At 29.6% G+C, this 15,444-nt stretch overlaps 1 protein-coding gene across 1 annotated transcript; it reads right to left on the bottom strand.

Moving 5' to 3' along the window:
* Positions 1 to 3,983: 3,983 nt before the first annotated feature.
* LOC110716842 (MLP-like protein 43) lies at positions 3,984 to 6,589 on the bottom strand. The gene is made up of 2 exons (XM_021895488.1): positions 6,328 to 6,589; positions 3,984 to 4,537 (listed from the first exon to the last, which is right to left on the bottom strand). Exons 1-2 carry the CDS (start codon positions 6,512 to 6,514, stop codon positions 4,269 to 4,271), a joined length of 456 nt encoding a protein of 151 aa, XP_021751180.1. The 5' UTR covers positions 6,515 to 6,589; the 3' UTR covers positions 3,984 to 4,268.
* Between the last annotated feature and the right edge of the window lie 8,855 nt (positions 6,590 to 15,444).

The raw sequence follows: 15,444 nt of genomic DNA, 5'->3' as shown, positions 1-15,444 counted from the left end.
TCACATTAATTCAATTAAATTCAGACGGTAATAAATCATTCATGAAGGACTTATGACTTATGACTTGATGATGGGGTACATTGGGCTTGCAATAATAAGTTGTACGTATGTAGTACATGCAACCATCACCTTGATAATTTATTGGTTAGACTTAAAGAGCTAGGGATAAGGGGCACACTAAGAGAAGATGTGATTATGAATAGAAATTAAATGAAAGACCATCCACGAGAGAGGGTTATTTCCCTTCCCTGGATTACTCCTGTTATTTCTCCCCAAGATAATTCTGAACTAATCCAGTCTTTTCTGATGATGAAATTCAATTCGAGACGCTTTTTTTGATATGTCTCCTTATAAAGCCCCTGGCTCGGATGGTTATGGCCCTAAGTTCTTTCAACATTACTTGGTAATCATTGGTCCTGATATTTGTAAGGCTATTAAAGGTTTTTTCCATAATGGTATTTTATTAGAACTTCTTAATCACACCATTATTACTTTGATCCTCAAGATTGTTAACCCTTCTAAACCCAGTCAATATAGACCTATCAGTCTTTGTACTACTATCTACAAAGCCATCTCCAAAATATTAGTTAATTGTTTGAAACCTTTCTTGCAAAAGATTATCGGCCCCCATCAAAATGCTTTTGCACCAGATCGTGCTATTCAGGATAATATCCTACTCGTTCATGAAATTCTAAATCTGTTCAACAAATCTAAATGTAAAAAGGGTTGGCTCGCCCTCAAATTAGATATGGAAAAGGCTTATGGTCGTATTGAGTGGGACTTCTTATGGTCCACTCTCGAGTCTTTTGGCTTCGATCAGACATGGATCAACTGGATTAAAACCTGCATTACGACAATTTCTTACTCTCCGTCAGTTAATCCTTTGACTTCCAATTTAATTAAACCTACTAGAGGGTTAAGACAGGGAGACCCTCTTTCCCCTGCGTTATTTGTCATCTGTATGGAGGTTTTATCTAAAAATTACTTCTCCTTAGCCAAAGAAAATCTTTAGGCATTGGTGTTAAAATAGGCTCTGCGCTCCTATTATCCCCTATTTATTATTCGCCGATGATAGCTTATTGTTTTGTAAGGCCACTCCTACAGCTTGTGCCTCTCTTCTTGATACCCTTTCTGAATTTGCTTCTCTTTCAGGGCAATTGGTGAATTTCCACAAATCTTCTATTGTCTTCTCAAAATATGTATCCAATCAAAGTAAATCTACTCTCTCTAGTTTTTCAATGTGACCCCTAAGTCTTTTTTGGGTCGCTAGTAAGGGGTTTCAAAACATTCCCCGGCCAAAAAAGGTCTCCCTTTGGTTGCTTGGGATACTATTTGTAAACCCAAAAGCCAAGGGGGTCTTGGCTTGCGTAAATCTGAAGCTATAAATTCTGCTTTCTTAGCTAAGTTGGGTTGGAAAGTAATGTCTGAACCTTCAAATTTGTGGGTTCAATCTGTTACTGCTAAATATCTGCGCCACTCCCATTTTTTGACCAACCGTCCCCATTCTAAGGATTCTTGGATTTGGAAGAAACTTCTCCAAATTCGCCCCTTATTAATTAAAGGTCTCTGTTGGAAAATTGGCAATGGCTCTTCTGTGCTGTTTTGGGTTGATATTTGGTGCACTAACACCAATATTATTGCTCTTTTAAATTTAGACCCTAATCAAATTCCTAATATTGATGCTATGGTGGATATGTTTATCACCCCTGAAAATACTTGGAATGTTTCCCTTCGTCTATTGCACCTTCCTTATGACTTAGTCCAGCGTATTCCTGGAATCCCTCTGCCTATATATCAGATCCCGGATGCTCCTATTTGGGGTTTGTCTAAAGATGGGCTTTTTACTGTTAAATCGGCAACATGGTTGGCCCACTCTCATTCTCCTTCCTCCTCTAAATGGGAGTTCTACTGGATTTGGGATTTAGATATACCGCCTAAAATTAAAATATTTTGTGGCAACTTCTTTTGAACAGCCTCCCACCCATCAAACTTTAGCCTCTCGTCATGTTGATGTTCCTACTCATTGTGTTTTTTGTAATTCCCATGTCAAATCTCAACAACATTTATAAACTTTGCCCCTTCTCTTCTGATCTTTGGTCCTCTCCTTCTGTTCGTAATTGGCTCGACCCTTTGCCTTCTTCCACTCAACTCTCGGACCTCTTCCACTTGTTTAAATCTAGTTCTCCTCGTCTTCTCCCTAAATTTGCCTTCCTTCTTTGGAGTCTTTGGAAATGTCGTAATGCAGTTTTTTTTTAAGAATTCTGCTGGTAATTTAAGTTCTGTGTTTTCTCGTGCTTTCTCCCTTTACCAAGAATGGCTCTCTCGTTCTTTCTAGATGATATTTATCATTATTCAAGTTCCCAGCAACCTCCGACTTCTCCACCTCCCCCTCCTGTTATTTCTTGGTCTCCCCCTCCAGTAGGTTACTGTAAGCTTAATTTTGATGGTTCAGCTATCCAAAACTCCGCTACTGCAGGGGTTGTTCTAAGAGACCATCTTGGCAACCATATTGCTAGTCGCACTTATAATTTAGGTTCATGCCCGACCTTCCTTGCTGAAGCTATAGCCCTTCGTAACGGTCTTCTTCTAGCTCGGGATCATAATATTTCTAATATTTTTATTGAAGGTGATAATCTAACTGTTATTAATATTTTGTAGGGTTCTTTTACTTGTCCTTGGAAGCTCCAGTTGTTGATGGATGATGTTAAGACTATTTTGGAGTCCTTTGAAGCCTTTCAGTCTCATCATGTTTTTCGTGAAGGCAATCGGGCTGTAGACTATGTTGCTTCCCTTGCTTACTCTACCCCGACCCATCAGGATATTGATCCTTTTTTGGATAGCAAGTTTTCTTATTTTTACTTTTTGATAGATTAGGACATGGTCTTGCGAGAAGACAATCCTAGTCTCTACCCGTATCTTACCTTTTTTTTTAAAAAAAAAAATTGAAAATAACGTATACATCCATGAAGACAAATTAATAATATTGAGTAGTATATGGTTACAAATTAAGGTATGTAGGGTAATATGAGTGATATATTGATATCATAATACTAAAATAGATATCATGAATGACACGTCTCACTTCCTAGTGCTGTTTTTTTCGTTTCAAAATCCCCCTCCTCTTTTAGCAAAAAATCTTTAATTTTATTTTTAGAATATTTGTATAATACAACTATGATAATATTATTCCAAATTTTATATATTATGTTTGCATAAAATGTATATCTTTTTATTTTGTGTTTTAATTCTTCAATACACATTTACCTAAATTATTATTCTAACTCTTTTTTAATTATAGACTGGTTCAGGTACAAGATACTATCATTATCGCCTGGACATCTTTTAGATGGACTATCATTGAATTTTGCCAAAAAGTAATAAATAAATTGTTTCAAATAATTGATATTAAAGATATTTCTTTAAAACATCACTTTAATTTTTTTCAAATACCTCTAATATTTTGTTTCTTAGACTAATGGTTTATTACATATGACTATATAATAATAAATTTTGTGTTCAACAACTATATCATATGTTTAACTTCTAAGAAAATGTGAAATATCAATCAATTTTTGGTTATTACCTAATTAAATAAATTAATATATTAGTAAATACAAAAAAAAAATGTCTTTTGCTAAAACATGTGATTGAGATAATAAATTTATTACATACATTCAACAATATAAATAAGATGCACAGTACGTAAAAGACACGTCGGACATAGTGACAAGTGACATCTTCGATCTTGTGTATCTTTTTTTTTTTTTGTTTTTTTTTTTTTTGATAAATAGCTATCATCTACAAATAAACTTTTAAGGCAATAAACAAGCAATGATCAAACTACAATTATTCGATTCTTCAATACACATCTATCTTAAAGAGAATAATAATTATGATGGTGTGTTGTGACGTTATGTTAAGAAAAGTAAAAATCGATCAAAACTGTAGTACAAATTTCTACATATATAGTAATACACACAATATAATTATTCTTACAATCAAACATTTATTTCAACATCAAATAAAGATACACATACATTACAATATTAAGCTTAAGCATAGTTACCAATTTGACATAAAGACTGGTAACTAGCTAGCAATAATTAACACCATTCTTCAATCAAACCATACAACAACAAACCAAGTAGTACATAAGATCTAGAATTCCATCATTCATACATACATTCGTTCATTCAATTCATGCATAGAAAATAATATTATCAAGCATTAATCATGCATGCATATAGATAATATTATTTATATAATAATTAATCTTTGAGATGATGCTTTTCGATATCCCTAGTGAGATGAATACAGAAGTCCATAATTTTGGTAGGGTAGGGCCCATCATCAGCAATTTTTTCAAACTCAGCAGCCCACATTACTGCAGTAGTTTGACCTTTTGGAACAACATGAATGCTAAAAGTTATGCTCTTGAATTCCTTAAGAAGATCTCCTTCAATGACTTTGAATCTCACTGATTTTTTCTCTTCATCTATGGCCTCAACTACTTCCTTTGCAACACATTTTTTCCCATCTGTAATTCATATATGCTTGAAAAATTAACTATGTTTAATCTATGATTGGTAGTGATATATAAACATGCAATGCAATTATACATACAAGAATCACAAAAAAGATGGATGGATGCATGAATGACATGAATAGTTTTATTCACCTGCTTTACACTAATCTGAACTTATGTTATTTTACCGGAGCTTCTTAGCACTCACTTATTAATCTTGTCGGAACTTATTTTAGTTGGAATTCGAACTTGGTAACTCTTATCAACTCTTTTCAGAATTTATTTTTCCTCAACTTATCTTATCTAAATGAAGTTGAACTTATTTTTCCAAAAATAAGTGACACTAAGGTGAATTGCATAGACCCCTAAAATGTATAAAAGTAATTAAATTGGACAATTCAAATCATTCGTAAATGGTGGTGTTACTTGAACAAAAAGTATATACAAGGCGACATGGTGATTTTAGCAAAATTTTCAAATATTTAGTTCTAGATTATTATTGGAGATCAAGATCTCCATTACAAATGAATTACTAGTTTTTGAAAAGTTTTTAGATTCAAACCTATAGGTGCGTGCTTGGATCAACTGGCAAGGGACTTGTTCTATATCAACTAACCAAGTATATACGGTTTCAAACTTGGGAACACAACACTTGTAGGAGAGTTTTTACGTCAATTGAGATCTGACCAAGTCGAACTCGAATTAATTATAAGATTCGAGTAGGCTCTATATTGTTGGGTATGCTTGAAATATAAAAAGTTGTTAAATTGCAATGCGCATCGTCCTCTGATCTTAGATATATTATCTTACGGATTTGTATTAAGGGATATTCTTAAGTGTGCCCATGAGTACAAAATGACATTTACATAAACATTTAGATATTTAACTAATCAATAAATCAATTCAAAAAAAGGAAAAAAGGAAAAAAAAAAAAAAAAAAAACCCATGAATTTTTTTATAAATTTCTTTTTAGGGATTCTCAAATCTCAAATTTTCAGATTCACCACCTCTTCTATAAAGTTTTTTTTTTTTTTTTTTTTAATTTTTTTTATTTGAGTTAACAACAAAGCTACAGGTAAATTAATATTTTTGTTATATTATTCTAAATATTGTATAACATTCTATAAATAGCTAGTAGATAATTTCCAAATACTTATCAACTATGCCAAAAAGAGTATTACAAAGTACGAAGTACAAAAGTGATCAGTAACATATGTAGCTAGGTCAATAAACCTTGCTTTTTTGGGGACCTAAGAGAATGTTTTCAACACACTATATGGAGTATCAATAATGAAAGTATAAGCAAGTCCTTACAACAGAAAACTCCAAGTTTATATAGTCGGCAACACACTATATATGACTATATTGAATCATATTAGCTTCTTTTATTTCAATATACTTGCAATCATACATCATTTGACTTGCGACTTAAGAAACAGATTTGATTAGAAAAGATAAATAAAAAAATTATTCAAATAACTTTAAAGCTAGTAATAAGGGCGGGTTGGTCTTTATTAAGGCTTCGATTCATTTTTATTAAGTTGATCATAACCTTTTCTATTCTCTTCCTTAATTGCACACAAAAAAAATATGTTCAAATTAAAAACAAACAATTAAAGGAAATATATATAAACAATACTAATAGTAGTAATAACAATATGAGTTGGTGCCATAATGTCATAAATAAATAAAGCATTATAAAGTACTTATATGAGCATATTATGATAGGTTAGAATGTAACGATAACGATGAGGATAACAATTTATAATATCGAGTTAATTGATAGATTAGGGTTGCATTACCAACAGTATAGTTCCATAGAATGATGGAACCAGGCTTGCCAAATTCACCCTCATGGACCTCACAACCATGAATTTTGTCGGGGACGATTTTGGAGACGTGGTGTGGCTTCTTCCCAAATAGTTCATGAAATACATCTCCATGACACTTGATATCAACTTCAACTTCAAGCTTTCCTGTCACTCCCATACTTGAATGAAAAATACTTTAGGAAATTAATTATAAAAAAAAATATGGATTTTGAATTTTGAGATACAAATAATGTTTATAGAAAAGCCTTATTTATAGATGGTTGGCAGACCACTGCACCACCCTCTAAATAAAAATAATAAAATAATAAAAGAAGGATCAAGAATACTAAAAAAAATAAAATAATACTAATAATTGTTGCATATAGGGAGTGCATCTTAGGTGCTAGCCTGCTATTCGTTTACAAATGCATATATGATGGTAGAAATGTAAATTTGGCAAACTTTCGAATTAAAATGAAAAAAGTTGACTCTACAGTGGTACATTATAATGTACCATTATGTATGTATAATGTACAATTAAAGTATAAGTTGTCTTAATAATACTTTTTGTGTACTATTATGCATGTAGTTGTACTTTTTGTCATCCTATAGGTTGAATATTTTCTCCCAAAATACTTACCACCTGTTACCTTTACCTATTATGCATATAGTGGTACATTTTTTAATTCTATTTGTTTTCTAACAAATAGCAGCTATGCGTTAATGGTTAACCTACCGCGAATACTAATAGTTGTTCGATAGTAACTAATAATTCGTCACCTTGTTATCATTATTATTTTTTTTATTACTTTTTTTAATTGAAACCCCGTGAATCATATGAGTACCAAATCAACTACTTTTTGTCTCTCTATCTTAATTAAATGTCCTATATTGACAATATTAGCAAATTCACAATAATATTATTGTAAATTTGATGTACTAGCTAACGTGATGTCAAATATATAATGACCCTACTCTTAATAAAGCAACCCTAATTTTAAAATAGTGACCTTTATTAAGTTTTGTGTGGATCTAGTTAACTATAATATTATTGTAGATCTTGAGATTTACACGTGTCAAATGACGTTATATTAAAAATAATGACCTTAATTTTAACATAGTGACCTTTATATTCATTGTGACCTGTGTATTAAAACTCTCATTATAAAACATATTAATGTCTTATGTATATGGCCTTTATTATAACACTGTTATTTTTATTTTAACATTATAACCTTTATTTTGACATAGTGACCTTTTAATTAATTTAACAACTCTATTTTAAAATATCAACATTTAAGCATAGTGACCCTAATATTAGTGATTCATAATAAATTCGTATGAACCAGATCTATTTTAGAGTTGAAGTTGATATTTGAAAACTATTCGTTGAGACAGTTTAACAAGTACTTAGTGACTATTTAATCATACGTATATAACATAATATAACATTGGTTAACGTGGTGAACGTAAATAGTGCAAAAGTTAAAATGTGCACTTAAAAAAAAAGGGAAAGTGAAGAATAGTATTGAGATAAATTTTCTTGTATTTTTCGTCTGTTAAAAGAATATAAAAATTGACAACTCTTCGTGTGGCATTGTTATCCTGCCTATCCATGTATTCTCCACTCTCTAATTTGCTAACTGATATGTATAATGTTTGCATAATTACATTGGTTTTGTTTGTTGGACAATTTTTGCAAAAGCCACAATTTTAAAATAGAGTGAATTACAACCCTTCAATTGTTAGAATTTATCTTATCCATTCATTAGGTTGAGTTTACACATTTAAAAAATAAAAAATCAGTTTTTTTATTTTTTAATTTTATTTATTTTTTAATTTTTTAATTTTTTATTTTTTGGTACATAAAAACTAAAAAGCATATAGCAAGTCATTAAATTATATTTATATACTTCGTAATTACTAGGTTAGAACTCGTGCAATGCACGGTTTATATAAAATCTATTTTTATAATTTGTATATTTTTTAAAAAATGGATAAATATAAATAAGAATTATGCACCTTAATATCTTTACTTTAAAATTTTAGATTTTTATCAAAATTATGATATAATACCTGTTCAATGTCGCCTAATACATATTTCAATGTAGGAATCTATTTATTAGTGTGCTACTTAAATTTATTTCATTTTTTTATTAAGTATAAATTGATAGGTTGTAGTTGTAATGTAGAAGCTTCTAATATTCAAATTTCAAAATTATTAAATATGATAACTCCAAAAAAAAAAAAAATGACATCATCCTTATATTTAGGCGGGAAAATTTTTATTATGAGAGTGACATGTGGACAGTGATGACGTCAACAACGTTTTGTTTTAGTAATAGTTAATTGATTTGAGATCTAAAATAAAAATTACCAAACTTTTTCCTTAAAATTTTTGTCAATCTTCTTTTTCAAATTTTTATTTGGTTTTGTTTTTTGTCAAAATATATCTGACGGAAAAACCATAAACCCAAATGCTACTAGGTTTCGGTTTATGGTTAATAAAACAAAATTTAAGGATTATGAACCACCAAGAACCAATGAAAATGTGTGCTAAGTACCTGGTCTTCAAGCATGAATTTTTAATTTGGGCTTATTTTTAAAACTATAAATCTAATATATTATATCATATCACTAATATATAAAGCCGGTCTCGCAGTCAGGCCACGAGATATCGACACTTGGCATTCCAGTTTTTCGCCAAGTGTCGAGCCACGTAGGCGACAAATAGGTATTATTGTAACACATATGATGCTAAGTAAGCGATTCTTGGATAGATTTTTTTAAGATAAAAAATATTGTATAGTGTTTTATTATCACTATACTTCTAATATTTCATATATACAAAATTAATCATAACTTTAATAAATATCGTATAACTCAGTTTTATTTCTATCATAAAATTCCTTTCAAAAAGTTCTTTAAAACAAGATCCATTTATAATATATTTAATTTAGTTAAAAAAAATAGATAATCAGTAAAAAAAATAAGTTTTAATCAATTAATAAAAACAATTTTGGTTTGGTAAAAATACTTTCGGTTCAGTAAAAATAATTTAAGTATAATAACAATAATTTCAAGTCAATAATAACATAGATATCTATTTACAAACAAAACTACAAAAAGTACACTATTATATGATATTGTATGTCTAAATATCTTGCATTATCAAAAGGGATTATATGCCCAATTTAACATTTAGCCAAAAGTTTATCCTAAAATTTTATCAACAATGTGGACATTGCTCGGGCACAAAACTAGTCACTAATGAATAAAGCCGGTCTCGCAGCCAGGCCACAAGACAGCGAAACTTGGCATTCCAGTTTTTCGCCAAAATGCCTAGTGTCGTGCCACGTAGGAGAAATAGTATTATTATGCAATCGATTTTTGGATAGATTTTTTAAGATAAAATTGTTGTATAGAGTTTTATTATCGATAGAATTCTAATATTCATGTATACAAAATTAATCATAACTTTTAATAAATATCGTATAATTCGATTCTATTTCATCATCAAATTCGTTTAAAAAAGTTCTTTAAAATAAGATCCAGTTATAATATATTTAAAATAATATAGAATTAGTAAACATAAGTTTTAATCGGTAAAAATACTTTTAAAAATAATTTAAGTATAATATTGCATATCTAAATATCTTGCAATATCAAAAGTGATTATATGACCGTATTTAACATTCAAGCCAAAAGGTTTATCCAAAAATTCAATAAACAACCTGGGCATCGCACGGGGCACAAAACTAGTGTATATATAAAGGGGAGTTTTTTTTTCCCGAGTTTTTAGAGAGCCACATAGGATTTTAATTTTTTTAAAATTATTAGAGCGCCGTGTAGGATTAGTATTTTTAGAGCGTTATGTATAGGATTATGCCACGTAGAATTATTATTTTAAAGCACCACGTAGGATTAAAATTAAAAGTTTAAATTTATTATAAAAATAAAATATTATCTTTTTAAATTGGAAATTTTATGTAGGAGAAAAGAAACAATTTATTTTATTTTGTATATATAAAAAAATACTATTAAATTTAAACATTGAAATTTACCTTCAATTGATATTAAAAAAAATTGAAGTAGATAAAAAAAAATAATGAAATATGAGAAGTGATTATAATAAAATATTTTATAAAAAAAAATTAATAAAAAAAAATATGAAATTACGTTCAATTAAAAAAAATATCAATTTTGGATTAGATACAAAAAAATTGAAAAAAAAAAACAGTGAAACTAAAAGTATATCTATTCTCTTTTTCCAAAAAAAAAAAAAAATTGTTCATCATTTATTATTTATTCGGCCAAAAGATTAAGTTTTACGTTAACAAAATTTATCATATATAATAATAAACTTTATCATCACTTTAAATTCAATAGTTTTCAATCCTATATAAACTCATCTAATGTCCCACACAAATAAACGTAAAACTTTTGCAGGCAAAGAAGCATATTTAGAATTTAAACACCATGAAATTCTTGAATACGGTGAACAGTGATGATAATTAAGAAGTCAGTCATAAGTGTTAATTTTGCAAAGGGGTAGGTTTAATTATGCAACTTTTCAGCTGGCACAATCAACGATTGATTTCCAAAGGATGATGGAAGCTTAGAAGATCGTATATATTTTCACCATGTACACAATTTGAAAAAAAGTTGGTTAAACAAAAACATATAGCTTTACATATTTTATTTTCTTCCTATTTTTCTTCAAGCATTGGTTTGTATTGTTGTTTAAACAAAAAATTTACAAAATATACAGTGTTTATATATGTGTGAACCTTAATTGTATAAAATTAAAAACAAATAGTAATATTATGTATTACGGAGTAATATTTTGTTATTACGATTGAATATTAAATGTTAAATTTAACTATTAATAAAGACCCTGCATCGCACGGGCTTAAATCTAGTTGATACATATATAGTGGAGATTGGAGAATTCCTTAATTAGTTTCAACTTGGAATTTGAAGGTATGGCGATAGGAGGATGAGGATCAATATTTTTTATTTTATTTTTTCAGAAATTGAAAAACATATTTTTTTAAGTCAATGGATGGATGGGCAAGATTGGTCCATAAAAAATATAGGGTCAAGATTAAAACTAGTTATAGTGACTACAATTTTAAAACTATACATTGAGACAACTTAACAAGTACTTACTATATTTAATGATACATATATAACATAAACATTAATCAACGTGATGCATGTAAATAATGCAAAAGTCAAAATGGACGCTTAAAAAAAAAGCAAAATTAAAATGGAGAATAATATTGAGATAAATTTGTCCTAATTTTCGTGTATTTTTCCTCTTGTTAAAAGAATATATAAAAATTGATAGCTATTCGTGTGGCATTGCCATCCATGTATTCTCCACTCTCTAATTTGCTAACTGATATGTCTATATCGTTTGCATATATCGTTTGCATAATCACATTGGTTTTGTTTGTTCGAAGATAAAATCAATATACATGCAATTTGTCTAATGATGTGTTATTTCTGTATAAGAATTATTGTGTATCAAATTCCCTAGTAACTGTATTTTTGCTATACTTCATGTGTATATACATTTAGCAATTCAAGCTAAGCTTGATTTAGTGGTAAGGATTATACTATTCAATCTTGATATTGGGAGTTCAATCCCCACTAGAGATATTCTCTAAGTGTCTGACCCATAAATAACTAAATATCGAACCAAAAAACCGTAAGGGTTAAGCGGTCATGATCTTTTTCTTTACCAACTTCATTATAAAAGGGAATTTAGCTAGGTAACCAACTACATTATTTTTTTTATGAAGATATGATTTTTAACCAATTGAAAGTTTCTAGCCAAACAACTTCACTTTTTTGAAGTTCCTATAAGAACCTTTTGTTTTTTGTTTTTTTTTTTTCTAATTTAATTGTTTTAATATTTATGTTTATTTGCATGATAATTAGAAAAGCACTTTTTTTTTTGAAGAAATTTAGACAAGCACTTTAATGTGATGGTCCGATGGATGTTTCACCAAACATGCGTATTAAATATTATCAATAAGACTGACTAAATCTTACACAAACATTTATAATTACCCTACATAAATCTTATATATGCTCAATCATTTCTCCAATAAATTATTATGTCTAACAAATACATACATGTAACATCTTTATGCTCACCGGTCACCGGCTAACAACCAGCCATTATGAATGAAGTGCAAATGTACAAATTTGCAATAGCTTTTGCTAAAAAAAAGGTTGAAAAATGGATCTCAAATTAGCGGAACGAACACCTGTATTATTTTTTAAAGAGGTTTGAACACCAAATCTCATTGAATGAAAAACACATGTATTACTATCTTAGCTAGAATAAATTATGCTTTATTAATATATATATATATATATATATATATATGTATATATATATATATATATATATATATATATAAGAATATAGAGCAAAAAACAACAAAAAAAATCCAAAATAATATTGTTGTCATTGTTTTCTAATTTACTCATTCTACCCAAAAAATATTTTCTCGCAATAAAATAAAAATAAAAATTGTTAACAAGTCTTTTAAAGCAATTAATATATAAAAGAAATTATTCAAACATTATCTGGAGCAAAGCGCGGGTCACACACTAGTTGATCCATTATTAGATAGTAGACTATCTTATTTAAATTACTAGCTCCATTTTTTTTTTTAGAAAAAAGGGAGGAATACTACTAACTTTAGCATATCTATAATCCGTTTTTTTATCATGATGATAAAACTTGTTTTTTTTCCCATACTCAACTCCTTCCCGGTTTTTAAATTGTTAGGTTACTAGATTAGTCTCGATGTCAGTGGCGGAACCAGAAACAATACATTAGGGCGGCCAAGATCAATTTTACTTACTTTAATCTGTATATAATTAAAAATAAAATTCATTAATAAATGAAATTTTTGACCCTCTACAAAAACAAATAAAAACAATGTAGTGTTTGCAAAAGAAAGTTTTGAAAAAAGTAAAAGTAAGTTTAACATTCTACTTTAATAAGGCTATAGGAGTCATGTGGCTTAAGCATATGTGAAATACTAGTAAATGCGAAATTTAAGAGAAAAGTTTATTAAAAATAACAAAAAGTAGTTAAAAATGAATGCAGAGAAATGATCTCACTTGCAAGCTTGACCACCTGATCTACCTTACAAGCATGGTTTCTATTACATACAAATATGTATTATACATAATCAAGGGGGTGGCCATGGCCAACCCTAGCCCCCTCTTGATTCCGCCCCTGAGTCTCGTGCGATGCACGATTTATCTATATATGAAATTTTATAGCAATTTAGCATAATAAGAGAAGATCAAACTACTCCAATAAAAATTGATATGCCTTTGTGAATCATTAAGATAAAAAAAAACATAAATCCAAAAATAAAATAACCTAATAACAATACAACTATACGCAAACTTTGTAGTCATGAAAAAAAAAGAGGACACGGAATCTGGCAGTTTGTTAGTGTAAACAGTTATTTTGGTTGATGGCTTGTGGAATAAACAAACTCACAGATCGGGGATGGATTGGTGTCTAGAATTTGGGGCGTACGGGGAACAGGGTTGGCTTGGAGGGGCTTCTTCTGGGCTTGCTCAGTCTGCTCTGCATGCAGAGTTGAATGCCTGTCTTGCAGGGTTACAGTGGGCGGTTGCAAGGTCAGTTCGTGCGGTTACAATTTATACAGACTCTACTACAGTGGTTCGTTGCCTTCGGGGTGCCCAAGACTCGGATATTGCTATTCGTTGGACACTTGCTCGTATTCGCCACTTAAGCAGCAGTTTTGAGTGGTGTGCCGTTCTCAAGGTGGATCGGGTGGTAGTGGAGAGGGCTCACGTTCTTGCTACGACAGTGAACTATAGTTTATCCTCTTTTAATTTTGTCTATTAGTTTCGTATTTTGTGTAAGCTCTTGTCAAAAAAAAAAAAGGATTTGCTAAAAAGTAAAAGTTGACATATTAATAATTTTGTGTTTATGGGAGGGTTTTTCTTGGTTCTCTCTAGGGTTTGTCCCATGGGAGGGTTTTCTTAGCCTCCATTGCTAGGTTTGTTGTTTTTTGTTTTTAAGGTTTTCCTTCTTTCTTCTTCCTTTTCTCTCCATCATTACCATCTCTTTTCCTTTTGGTCTCAGTTGTGAATCTTTATAGGGGCTTCCATTGGTGTTCTTACCGGTGGTTAGCCCTAAAAAACTTTTAATTGCTTTCAATAAAATAGATCTCATCATTAAGATGATATTTTTCTCTTGTATTTATTTTCATTTTCTGTTTGTATATATGGCGAGAATTGAAGAGTTAGGGTTTCATAATCTCCATAAGAATCTAGAGGACCACATGAGTATTTTCACTCCAACGATTACGCATCATTGGATTTCAAGCCGAACCAGAGCTAACTCACAAATTGTATTGCTTCAGATGAAGTTTTTTATTAAGACAGTTATTAATCAAATCTGTGATGTATTTAGTTTTAAGGTGCTATGTACTTGTGCTGGAATTCTTGATTTCTTAGGAATTATATGTAAGTGTCGTTTGGATATATTTTACTAATGAAATTCCTTTTCTTCTTGTCAAAAAAAAAAATTGTGTTTATAATACGTTATAAAATGACTTATATTATTACTAATAAGTTTCTATTATTATTTTTATTTGTATTTTTTATACTCTAAATTTAAAGAGTATAAATAAGAAATTAGATTTTTTTTTAAAAAAAAAACGATAAGAGGGAACCTGATAAAATTACCCACAAAGATAACCATAAAAATGATCTAAAAGTCACATATTTCTTTGATTTAGTTTAAACTGCTCTTGTGGCCAGGCGATGTCCGGATTGTTGATAAAATTTTAGGATAATCTTTTTTATTTGAATGTTAAATATGGTCAAATAAACCCTTTTGATGATACAAAATAGTAAAAATAATAATAATATGATTAGCATAAAAAAAATATTGAAACAATTTTAAGTGAAAAACCCGTAAAGTTCTAAGATCTTGCTAATATAACTGATCTGAATTCACATCAAGATTCCCTTGTATTATACAGTATATGTTGTGTCCTAATTTTAGTACTTTTTACTTCTTTAATTTCATTA

This window comes from Chenopodium quinoa, unplaced genomic scaffold (assembly GCF_001683475.1).
Source record: "Chenopodium quinoa cultivar QQ74 unplaced genomic scaffold, ASM168347v1, whole genome shotgun sequence".
Classification (NCBI taxonomy): Eukaryota; Viridiplantae; Streptophyta; class Magnoliopsida; order Caryophyllales; family Amaranthaceae; genus Chenopodium; species Chenopodium quinoa.
The sequence above is the reverse complement of the archived record's forward strand: the minus strand, read 5'-3'. Positions and strand labels throughout refer to the sequence as shown.